Raw genomic sequence first — 13,566 nt, 5'->3', positions numbered from 1 at the left:
TTCGGCTATTTCGGTGAATTTCTTTCTTGTTGCAAACTGACGATGACCTCGGGTGTTCATGGCAACCCCAAACAACAGACTCGAGGTTTTCAGGGCATGCCTAATTTTCTGTTATAAATTGTATTTCTTTCGTTGATCTTAAAGAAATTTTAAGTTTTTTTGTCGCCTGACGGCGGATGAATAAACACGGGTATAGGATCATATAAGGATAAAAGGGTTGGTACGATTCCCAATGGCTGTCGAATCGGGAAAACCACGATCCGAAATTTTTTAGTTTTTGAATTATAAATGAAAAATATATTTTGAAAGAAAACTTGAGTCATAATTCAACCTTAAACATATTGGAACTCCATTTATATTAAAACTTGAATAAAAAGGTTCTTTTTGCACGAGTTAAATGTTAAGTTTCTCCGAAATCGAATTCGGTAGGGAAATATAAATAGAGAAGTCGGAAAATTTATTTGATTAAAATATTCTCAAAACTGAGAGACAATATATCCATCTCAAACAAAATACTTATAACGCGTTGGTACAGCACATTCTCAAGCCTAATTACGATAATTTTTTACAATTGTGTCACTTTTCTCCAAAATGCAGTTACTTTATAAATAAAATCAGGAAGCTGTCGTTAGGTGCAACACAATTTTCTAGTCACCACTGGAGCTCCATATATACAAATTTTGATTATACTCTACGGAGTTAATTTGCAGTTTCGAAATGAGTTGAAAACTAGATTCTATGATAAATTATAAATTGTAAGATAAAGAAACATGAATTTTTGGTTCTTTCAGTCGAGCTTTCAGGAGTTGAAACCTGATTCTATAACAATTATAAATTGTAAGATAAAGAAACATGATTTTTTGGTTCTTTCAGTCGAGCTTCCAGGAGTTGAAACTAGATTCTATAACAATTATAAATTGTAAGATAAAGAAACATGAATTTTTTTGTTCTTTCAGTCGAGCTATCAGATATCACGCTCACACGTATTTGTATTTGATTATATATTTATATCTTTATTTTAAGCTGTAATAGTCATTACAAAATACTTATCAATGCAGCAAGAGCAAACTACCGATCAGATGAAGAAAAAGTTCATAAAAGAGAAGCACTTATATGCCCTATTTCAGCTTAATTAACTTCAACTGTTATTTAAGTAGTTTGAATAAAAAGTCTGCTGATGCTCAATTTTTAAACACAACTGAGGTTTAAGATATTGTGTGAATTTTTACTAGGGTTACAATCTATGTCATAAACTTACTGCGCACATAGATATCATTTTATTCATCTTGAATTTAGTTACGCTTGAAATTGCAATTATTCCACTCAGTAATAAAGTCAATATAATTATAAAGCTAATTAAAAAGTATAAATTATAGTAGTAGTAAGTTAATAGTATAATATTTATACGCAGTATAAAGTTAATTCAAAGACTGCATATATGAGGAGACACGTGTAGTGCCAGGTGTCATGGCGTGACGCGCTCATCACCGTGATTCTGAATGCAATTTCTGCTGAAATTCTCGTGAATATCTTGGCAGGTGCAGTGAGGGCTTCATTCGGTCTTTGCAATCATCATTATAGATGTTTTATTATCTTAACTACACGGCAATTACTCTAACAAGGATAGTAAAACATAAGCAATGGAAGACACAGAACTTATATATCGTGCAGCCAGTGCTGAAGGCCACAATTGGCCACCATTTTTTTTCGACATTTACACTTATGCTCCAGCCTATTTATGACCCCCAGAATTTTCTATAATTTTCTGTCAGTTTATGTCTTCAGAGGTGACAATTTCAGTCTCTGGCATTAGTGACAATTTCAGTGTCTGGAGCCCCAATTTCACGATTCACTCCTGAACATCTCCAACCAGTAATTTGTCGATCACAAAACAACTTTTATTCGAGTATAATAAGTTGATTGATAAAATAAAAATTTGGAAACTCGTCATGCCAATAATTTTTGTAGAATCTTGAGCTATTTGATTTGAATTTGTAGATTCTTGAGCAGATGTCTAAACGTGGTCAATGTTATTCATATCTAAATGTCTGGTAACTAGGGCTACCCTCAGTAAACCACGAGGGTTACCGTCATAGACGAGGGTTAAGATCGTTTATTAATTGAAAAGATTAACCGTCGTAGATTAAGATTGTGATTGAGAAGTACTTGAGATGCAAATTACACTCGTGGATTTTACGACGTTGATTAACACATAAACGAAATAAAGTTGAAAGCAAATTATTTTCAATCAAGAATATTTATCTGGGGTTGTTAAGAAACTAATGAAAACTATATGCTCAACAGCTTTTAGTGAATGCGATATGAAAAAAATGAAGCGAAAAAATATTCATCCGATATTGTCAGGCGTTAAACATTACACAGATTAAGTACAAACGAACCATTACTCAACGTGAATCTTACACACACACAAATGATATATTATGTCCAAATAACGATGCATTTCCTGCCCTTCTGAGAGTCACCCTGACCCAGTTTTTCCCGGCAGAAGGACGTATCAGTGCTACATACCGCAAGTGTGTCGCTATTGTGACAAATGTCCCATTCATGTTTCTAAGTGTAGCTGTCTTCGTTCTCAGCCAATCAGGCGCCGTTACTTGGTCACGTGACCAGTTACTGGCCGCCACTCGCTAATAGTCCATGAAGTAGCCCTCTACACGAGACCACTAGCCCATTAATTAGTGGCAGTTAGTAATAGCCACATATAATGGCTGCTTTAACTGGCCCCGTATAAAGCACCTTAGGTGTCAGCTGCTATATAGAAGCTTTCTCCCTTCAAATTTGTTCTCAATTTTAAGTAAGATTTTGCATCGTAAAATTTCTAAGATGTTTGAAAATTATTGAATGTTTATAACAAATTAATTGGTAAAATAAATGTATTAAATTTTAAATTAGTAATTAGCATGTATATATGTCATCAGCGTATATATGTCATCAGCGTATAATTAGCATGTATATATGTCATCAGCGTATAATTAGCATGTATATATATGTCATCAGCGTCGCAAGCTCTTATATAATTGCCCGGGACTTTTCGTCTCGACAAAATCTTACACAAAATGTTTACAATTATCCCAAACTTCTTGTGTCGTCTCGAATAAGAAAATACCTAACGCAGGAGTCTAAAGTTAGCGATCCTGTTACAACTCTAAGTGTTGTGTGGCGCAATATTTGAGTATATAAACTGAGAGAAAGACGTCAGCCTTTCCGACGATATACGCATGTAATTAACAGGACAGACGTCAGTCAGATGATATACGCCTGCTATTAACAAGACAGACGTCAGTCAGACGATATACGCCTGTTCTTAACAGGACAGACGTCAGTCAGACGATATACGCCTGCTATTAACAGGACAGACGTCAGTCAGACGATATACGCCTGTTATTAACAGGACAGACGTCAGTCAGACGATATACGCTTGTTATTAACAAGACAGACGTCAGTCAGACGATATACGTCTGTTATTAACAGGTTTGTTCGATGAAATATATAGATAGGGTGAAATAAGCAGGTATTATAAAATAAACATTTATTAGGACCTAATCAGATATCAATATATACTCATACCGGTGAATCGAGTTCGTAAATTAAATAGCGTAAGAGTTAAGGTATTATAAACGCTGACGTCAAAAATTACCTCATGACAAGCCGTAAAATTTTGCCAATTGAACTTATTGAATTGTCAAAATTAAATATTTCATGTGCAATATAAAAAAATGAAAATAGAAAGCTGCATAGAATTAAAAACATGTTGACCAAGGTCGCTGCACCAAAGCCCTTCGGTCGGATCTACATTGCTTATGACGATTTGTTGAACACTTTATTGCATTTAATTGGATATTACTCTTGAAAATGTGATCCTACTATAGGAAGAAGGTGATAAATTTATGGTATCCTAGCTGTCCTAAATATTCATCAGGGTATCCTATCAAGACATTTAGGGGTGCCCTAGCTATCCTTAATACTTACTAGAGTATCCTAGTTAAACCGCATCAACTTGACGCTTCTTCAAACACTCGAGGATTGAAAGAAGCACAAAAGATAATGCATTTGACGTGAACTTAGTGAATAATAATAAAACAGAATGAGTTGAGATACAATTTCTTAGAAAACGTTGGAAAGCGAGCCGCCTTACATCCTAAAGCCTTATTCTCAAACTTATTCGACGATTGTTGAAGAAAACCTACCAATGATATACTCTTATATGTTAACTTTGCTCAATATTAATATTGAAGAACAATGTGCAATATGTGCGCTGATAATTATTAAACACATCATATCTATCTAACTGATCACACTAGAGGAAATGAGTGGGTTGGGATTGCTCATTAGGACGAAGGTGGCTATCCTAAAACCAGCGTACAAGACATCCACAAGTGAGTCGCGGCTAGGCCAATTTAAGGGGACCCGTCAGGGGCCAAATGGCTATAAAAAAAGTTTTTTTTTTTGACAGACTGTTGGTTCACCAAAATGAGTCAAGTTGACACACGTTAGATTGAGTGGAGGTGCTTTATTCTCACGTTGTTATATATTTAATAAATCTACATGCATCAGTTGAAAGCGCCAGTCCTTTTACACTAATGTGACTAGAAGCTCCTATATTAGATCCTACTCGGCCAACGTGAGGATCTCTTCATTTACAATCTGGCGAGAAAATGTTCCTTAATAAATTAAACCGAGTCACAAAAGGAATCAGATCCTTCGATAAATTCTGACTTGAGAACTCCCAGATTCATTCTTCAAATTCTGACTCGAAGTATTACATATTTCAGTTGTAGCAAATTGCTGATGAAGAACCAAAATTTTCGTTTCCAGTTCCCACACTTAAATGATACTTTGAGACGAAAAATAATTGGTCCCACCAGCAGTGCACAATTAGCACCTCACAGATCCCGACTCCTCGCAAACGAATCAAGGTCCTGCAATGGTGAAACAAAGTTAACTTTTTGAACCTTGTTGATCAAATAGCATTGTTATCAGAAATTCAATTAATATACTCAAACCTAGTCTAGACTGAATAATATCATAACTGAGACATTTCTTGAATGCTCGCAAAAATTGAATGTTATTTATTTTTTACAGATACGTTAGTGAACTTTATTAATATTCCTGTACGTTGTTCTAGTATTTGAACAATATCTTGGACTTCCTATTATTTGAAGAACAACTGTTAGCGGAAAATTTTGACGTTGAATCTTAAAAAATAATACGTTGCTCTCATTTCGAGAGATTGAGATTTTTTCAACCCAATTTCAAGCGTCATTAAGTCCAAAAAATACAGATCAATAATTCAAGCGACATTATGTATGTCTAAATAATATTTATAACAAGATATTATCTTAATTGTCACCTGGTTTAGCTTTTTGAACTCGACGAGCTGCGCTAAGGCGTACTCGAGTATGTGCTTGGCAGAACGGGAAGTAGGGGGTAGGTTAACGGTGATGCCCAATATGTCCCCACACTCTCGCACAAAGTATTCCAGGTCCTCGTCTTTACACTTGTTCGTCACCTAAGAATTGCATGGTGAAATTTGTTTTTTCAATTTTTTACATACTACATCTAAATTTCCATTTGTTTTAAACTGTACGCTAAAATTGAAAAATTGTGTCCTTAACGTTAATAAAACAGAATGATTATGGAATTGTATGCACGGAAATATACGCTGAAATTATCATGGTTCATTTTTTGGGCAAAAAGTTCTCTATGGATCAAAAAGTTGTCTAAAAGTTCTTGTTTCATCATTGAAATAAACAACTATTATTTATTGAATGAGTATTTTTATATACAAATTTTGTATTAATTTTTTAAATGTACGTGGGATGAATTTGAAGTACTTGAAGCTGTGAAAATTTTTGCTATCGTTTAGGAACAGCCATTGAAAATACCACCCACCTGAGCAAGCCGGGATTTGTCTGAGCTGAAAGCCTCGTCAAGATCGAAAAGTTCGAGGCTAGGATTAGGCAGCTCCCGGAACGAAGGAGGGAAAACCTGAGAAAAGATGTATGTGATAAGTAAAAAAAGTGAAGGCCTTTATTTTTGGGGGGATAAAAATGCGTAACCCCAAGGATTACGGATAGTACAGAGAAAATCGCCAAAATTCTTCGTGGATATTGATCAGATTTCATTTGTGAGTAATACAGTAGCCCATCAGAAGCTGAGGCAGAGGCGTTCCACTCACAGCAGGATGCATCTGAGGCAGAGGCATTCCACTTACAGCAGGATGCAGCTGAGGCAGAGGCGTTCCACTTACAGCAGGATGCAGCTGAGGCAGAGGCGTTCCACTTACAGCAGGATGCAGCTGTTCACCTTACAGCAGGATGCAGCTGAGGCAGAGGCGTTCAACTTACAGCAGGATGCAGCTGAGGCAGAGGCGTTCAACTTACAGCAGGGTGCAGCTGAGGCAGAGGCGTTCAACTTACAGCAGGATGCAGCTGAGGCAGAGGCGTTTCGAACTGAGGCGTAATGAGGCGGAGAGGCTCGTGTTTCAGGTTAAGTTTGCTGTAGCATTCAATGGCTGCCGGCACCAGCTCCATGTCTATGTTGGTCAACTGCAAGCGAATTTTCATAAAGCTCGTATTATGTTTAAATTAAAATTATTAATGTTATTCATCAGTTAGTATTGATATTGATTGAATTTATTTGGAAATTCAATAAACAATATTTTATGAATTATATTATTGATTATTAATTAATTCATCAACAATCATGCATGAATATTTTTCAATTATTATTCTTAGTGAGTAAATTACCTAATTCTTTTGCACTAAAGTATATCTTATTGCATCCATAAAATCAGTAGGTACTTGTTATGGATTTAATAGTCGTGTGTGCCGTATGATTAAATTTTATTGTCAATGGTATTTGTGGTGTTATTTACACTGGCTCATACATGCTGAATACTATTCCTACATTCATATAACTATTCACCTAGCACCTCTCATTCATTATTCACCCACTACCGTTCATTCAAATTAATTACTATTAATCCAGAAACCATTTGTGTTACAAATCATGCTCGTGTATTCATAATTATAATCCCTCAGTTACTGCCATTCATTTAGCTTTATATCCCAAAAGCAGTTTTTCACAATACTATACCTGAAAACATTCTCATTTATAATTATATTTCTATAGATTCGCCTTTTCATTGTACTATATTCTCTTATTCATACTTCAGTTCTTTTTGGCTCTCTATTTTTAATTCTCAAATAAGGTAATCGTTCAGGCGTAATACCATTACTTGGATTCGAAATACGTTTACCATATACAAAGTTTATGTGAAGGTAATACGTAGTTTATACCTCCTGAATGTGAAGTATTACTGGGGACACTTTACGTGTACGTGGCCTGGACCCGGGGTAAAAAGTTCATGTGAAGTTAATACATAGTTTATACCTCGTTAATGTGAAGTATTACTGGGGACACTTTACATGTACGTGGCCTGGAACCGGGGTAAAAAGTTCATGTGAAGTTAATACATAGTTTATACCTCGTTAATGTGAAGTATTACTGGGGACACTTTACATGCACGTGGCCTGGAACCGGGGTAAAAAGTTCATGTGAAGTTAATACATAGTTTATACCTCCTGTATATGTATATAGTTTATACCTCCACTTTACATGTACGTGGCCTGGGGTTCACCTTAGCATGGAAGAGCTGAGTGAAGTCGGCGGGCACTTCTTCTGATTCTTGAAGACAATTTTGCAGGTTTTCAGAGAGACCGAAGATGTCAGGGGTCATCGTGTAGTCGGAAACCTAAGACCATTTTGAGGCAATTATACGTATGCATCACAATTTGAAAATATGTAACTTGCTATCGTTAACATTACATGTTTACTTCGTGGTAGGTGGCTTAAGTAATATTAAAATATCAAAGCCAGAAAAATCATTAAAATGGGGTAAAAATTAACCATAAATTTGTAAACTTAAGACAGTTTTAACGTAAACAATGGAAAATATACTCGAATATTCTGCGTTATTGTAAATGATGTAAATAAACCCAATTTTATAGATTCATATTTCTTCCAAAATAAATTCAGAATCAGTCATTGATACACCACTGGAAAGAGAGAGATTTAAAGTTTTTTTACATATATAATTAACACGTTCCCCGCGTATTGGGCCATATGTGTACCACGAAATGTATTTCTTCATGACGTAGTGGTGCATAATTCAGGGTTGCCATCTGGCCTAAAATATGGCCAAGTCCGCGAAAATAAAACGCCAAAAAAGGTCTGTAACTAAATATATACTAGTATATTTTTTAGGTTCCGGTGTAACAATTCCATTTCCCTCTAATTTAAATTTAACTAGGAAGTACCCCTATCATAAATTTTAGCCGGCCAACGCAATTGACAAAAAACTAAATCGTGGAATTTGTCCGGAAAAAAAGACTGACTGGCAATCTTGTTTCATAATAGTACAACAAATGAAATAATAGTACGAGATGAAGCAATCGCATTGAACGTGCTAAAGGTATTAAATATGTCCCCCTTGTGCTGCGCGGCAAACATGTAAACGGTAGCCAAACTCGTCCCACACACGAGAAAGCATATATCTTCTGTTACTGAGTGTACCGAAGCAGTGATACGGTTCTTCGATTTATTGGTTTCGAATTCATGCTCCAATAAATACGAATTTATTAAACTAGCCTCATCGTTTGGAATAACCTTGTATTTCCTTCATAACTCAAGGAATCAGTTCGGGATACGCGTATAGATGACACAAAGCGAAGAATTCAAACCATTTTTTTTTTTCGTCTGACCTCTGGTAGATCTCTGCACGGACGTGTACAACTAAAAAATAAGGCTTTCTCAACTCGGTTGGTATTAAAAGATTACCTCCGGATCATCCGCATCAATCTGATCGAGTTTGAAGTCAGGCGTGATGAGGTACTGGAAGATGACGTCTCTGATCTTGGAGTTCTCCTCCTTGTCGATGTAGTGGTCGGTGAGCATGTGGCCTGACCCTAGCACTGCTACGCGACCGCGGCTCGTTGGGTGCTCGGAAAATGCACAAACCTGGACAATATTCGTGGTAATAAATGCCATATTTGATTCTTCAGCAAACGTGTATACCAGGGCAACAATCATGAGAATTTTAGTCGTGTTTGATTCGATGAGGTTGTCAAAGAACGCGTAATGTGGCCGACATCCACAGATTTTGAAGCGCCATATTTGATTCTCAGACTCATAATTAAAAAGTTATATAAAAACCATTATTATAGTTATTATTAGTAATATAATTTATTAAAATATACTATAATGCAATATAATATAATTATATTAGACTCACAGGACGCTTGAGCGGGAAGGACACGCTACCGGTAGACAGTACGGCCACGGCGGGCTTCTTGACGTTCAGCGTCGCACCGAAGGGGTACACGAACGACATCAGCCTGGTGCGAATTATTATAAACTGTTTTATCATTTGTTTCTCTCTCTAACGACTCAACTGCGACGGCAAGTCTTTTCTCATTTCAGGAAAAATCTAGGTAAGAAAATGTTGGCAGAATTCCCGAAAACTTTGGAATTGACAGGCGATTTCAAATCAAGACTCACCAGACCAGACAACACGTGTATGGTCAATCAATAGACTGTTTAGCGAATACCAAAGTGAGTTGAAAACATTAGTTTAAAATAACGATAACCCCTAGAACTCTCGATCTCACTCACTTGAATATATATTTTTTATGTATCTGTTTAATTATTCTCGCGAAGTGATGTCCAATAAAATGGGTGAATGGGTGTGTTCCGGAAGGATGGCTAAGCGTGAATGAATGAGTCGTAGAGATAAACTAATCATATTTCATATATCATTTACTCCTTAGAAAATAATAACTTAGAGACTGAAATCGAGATGGAAGTTCACAAGGGCGTAGCATTCCTTCACAATGTTTGTGCGCTTGGAAGTGAATCCCGGTATACTCTCCTCCAGACATCTGACGTAGAATTGAACATTGTTTCTTTGAACCTACGTTAATTGAACGTTGATTCAACGTCATTTGTCTGATAATGATTGTTGTTATGCGTAAAGAGGGACAAGAAGGAGGAAAGAGGGACACGAAGAGGGACAAAAGGACTTAACAAGGAAAAAAGAGGGATGTAACGAGGGTCAAGCAAAACTTTTGAATCCTACCTTGTGGCAAGGGACTCGTCAGTGAGGAGTCCAGGGATGGCTTTACCAGACGCCTGAAGGATGGCTTTGTTCAGGACGCCGTTGGTGATGAGACATTCTTTGGGGTGGAAGTACTTGTAGTAGCAGGTGCGTACCACCGAGTCTGTGGAGGTCATTATTTAATCATTGAACGAATGATTTCCTCTGACTCGCATAAGATGTCACGCTGTCGTTCGATCTGATTAAAAATCTTTTTTTTGAATCAGTGAAAGAATTGTCTTTCCAAAATCGTTTATAATGCCTCGTCTGAGACGTATTTTGATCTCACAAAAAATCTGTCTGCTACTCATAGAACCAATTGGTTCTAAGAGTAGCAGACAGATTTTTTTGTGAGATCAAAATACGTCTCAGACGTGGCATTTTAAACGATTTTGGAAAAACAATTCGGTCAATGATTCAAAGAAATATTTTTAATCGTATCGAACGACAGCGTGACATCTTATGCGAGTCATAGAAAATCATTCGTTCAATGATTCGGAAATTTTAGGGACATCGAACGACATCTGAAGCGAATTTGGGAAAATAATTCGTTCAATGATTCAAAGAAAGTTTTTCCATGACACAGTTTTATATTGAGGCAAATGATGCTCTAATTGAACAAAAATTGAGTCAAAATGGGTTATTTAAACAGAGGTCGGCATGAGCAAACTTCTGACGACGACTTTCGAGACTAAAAATACCGTGGACGCCCGAGTCTTGTCTTGATCACAAGTAATTTTCAAGAATTATAGTAAATCCTTGCAAAAATTTTTCGTGGATAGTTTATCTGATAGGTCCAATCTCACTGTGATTTATTCTCACTACATAGAGCTTAAAAAGAACACCGGTGGAAATCCAAAAATGTGGTGTGATGGTATCGTTTAGATTTACAAGCAAAATCCTACTACAAAAACACTGTATAGTTGAAATAAAACGTAAACAAAAGTACAAGGCTGAAAGATTATCAATTTTTATCATGACCGGCATTAAACTTTTAGAAGACTAATATATAAGAATGTTAGTGGTTATGCCTGAGCTGTGAACACGTTACCAAATAACAATTTTCCCTTCCTCTTCAGACCATCATACAGCAGACCATCATACAGCAGACCATCATACAGCAGACCATCATACAGCAGACCATCGTACAGCAGACCATCTTACAGCAGACCATCATACAGCAGACCATCATACAGCAGACCATCATACAGCAGACCATCATACAGCAGACCATTTTACAGCAGACCATCATACAGCAGACCATCATACAGCAGACCATCATACAGCAGACCATCATACAGCAGACCATCTTACAGCAGACTAGTCACCATTATTAACAGATATCCCGAACTCCTCGAGCAAGAAGTTGATGTTAGTGTTAGCCTTCTTCTCGCCGCCCTCCTCGACCAGCACCAGCAGAGCGCCGCCGTCCTCGACGTGACGACGCAGCGCTGCAAACTGCAGGTCCGTGAACGGCTGACGGGGACAGCCTAGCACCACCAGTCCTGCTGACGACAGGCTTGCCTTCGTCAGCGGCTCTGTCGAGCTGTTAGCAAACAGCAAATGGTCAAGTTATTTACAAGAATAACTTAAAGTTTTTAAAAATTCATTCATTTATAATTAACTGAAGGATGAGAGAAATTTCTACACAGAAACTGCAGACGAGTACGCATGCACTCTATTTCCCAAAAATGTCATAACAATATAATTATAGGAGTACAATTTAAATTTTATTTCAATACAATATACCGTACCAGTATCAAATTTAGGAACATAAAATCAAATCAATATAAATATATTGAAATATTATCATCAACAGAAATCAATCAGAACGCTAGATCAAATAATTGCATTAAATTGTTTATTTTTTAGAGGTTTATATGAATATTCTAGCCACCTTGTGACCTTCCATTGGCTCTTAAGTTTGCGGTGCAAGGACTTAAGTTCCTGTTGCAGTCTGAAGAGTTCGTTCTTGCTCTCACTGAAGAGGATCGTGTTGTTCAGAGATCGCTCGGGATCTGACGGCTGAACAAATCAAAAACTTTAATCTGGTAAACAGTATTCATTTTAATTAAGAAGGTCTTTTATTTGTCAATTTTAGGTTGTAATGTCTGACTTTAGATTTTGAATTATAATGATTGTTTTCATTTTCTAGATTGTCTAACTGACGATGGAGTTGGACTCCGAAACGTTTTCAATATCGATATGGTGTATTTACTTAGCGTTCTATTTGCTTTTAAATTCTTTGTTAATTTGCGTTATAAGCAGACTGAGGATGTAAGTACTTATTTACGAATGTGAAGTGGGGGAATTCACAGGCATTGATTTTAAAACAAAAATAACACCAAAATACATGTTACGTGGGCTTTAAATTCCTGAATTATTGCCCTCGCCATGTAAAATTTTTGCTTGCGTGAGAACTACGAGGAAGTTTGTTCTTAGATTAAAATAAGGTATGAATATATGTCCATTTCATAAGGATAGCTAATCTGTTTTTTAATTAAACTAATTGTTATTTACCTCAGCAAATAATGATTGTGATAATTATAAGAATTTGTGTTGTGATGGATATTAACAAACATGTGATCATAAAAAAACGCGAGTTTAAATAATATATTTACGTATCAACAAATTTCGCCTTTTACCTATGCTTTAACTCTACCTAACATAGTGAATCGAACACTAATTCTGTAATATTTATATAATAATAAATTACATTTAGACTGAGATGTTCTCCCTATATGCTTGACATTTGTACACCACGTGATAAACTTTATTAAGTATATCACGAAATATCAATATAAGTCAACATCGCTTGAAAATACTGTATTATCAATAAAATATTATATAATTCGAAACTACATTTTATGTTTTTTCGACTCACAATGACTTCGGAGATGGGCGGCATGACGATCAGCTATTAGTTCCTTTTCCCTGCAGACGGACAGCTTTTTTTTATCAGCTTTACTACACGTACCTATTAATGATAGTAGGTGGACTATATGTCCTATTTCTCTCCAAAATGTAACAATATTCAGCAACAAACAAATAATTTCAAGAGCTCAAATTCCTAAAAAGGGTTCTTACTACTGTTGTTAAAGCACAATCTTCATGAAGGCTCCTATATAGAATAAACTATTATGTAAGACAGGCTGAGAGCTAACACCGCATGCTATATACCAACGCAGGCTCGACGCTTTCACATTCCGTTGCTAGGGGCAGAACACAACAAACCGTTGCTAAGGACAACATTTATTCTAAGTGTGCTACAGAATTTCAGTGTTTGAATTCTGCGCGCCTGTAAAATAGAAGTATAACGCAAATTTTTTCGAATGTCACCCATTATGCTTTGTTTCGTCATTATGGATTGAAGTATTAAAGGAACTACG

General features: G+C 36.3%; 1 protein-coding gene across 1 annotated transcript; it reads right to left on the bottom strand.

The window, feature by feature from the left end:
* Positions 1-3,562: 3,562 nt before the first annotated feature.
* On the bottom strand, positions 3,563-13,358 carry LOC108665195 (intraflagellar transport protein 52 homolog). The gene is made up of 11 exons (XM_018151928.2): positions 13,062-13,358; positions 12,075-12,202; positions 11,506-11,723; positions 10,160-10,301; positions 9,317-9,419; positions 8,863-9,042; positions 7,664-7,777; positions 6,441-6,569; positions 5,914-6,009; positions 5,372-5,530; positions 3,563-4,940 (listed from the first exon to the last, which is right to left on the bottom strand). The coding sequence occupies exons 1-11, from the start codon at positions 13,083-13,085 to the stop codon at positions 4,905-4,907; spliced, it is 1,329 nt and encodes a 442-aa protein (XP_018007417.1). The 5' UTR covers positions 13,086-13,358; the 3' UTR covers positions 3,563-4,904.
* Between the last annotated feature and the right edge of the window lie 208 nt (positions 13,359-13,566).

Source organism: Hyalella azteca, unplaced genomic scaffold (assembly GCF_000764305.2).
Source record: "Hyalella azteca isolate HAZT.00-mixed unplaced genomic scaffold, Hazt_2.0.2 contig12914, whole genome shotgun sequence".
NCBI lineage: Eukaryota > Metazoa > Arthropoda > Malacostraca > Amphipoda > Hyalellidae > Hyalella > Hyalella azteca.
Note: the sequence above shows the minus strand (reverse complement) of the source record. Positions and strands in the feature narration are given on the sequence as shown.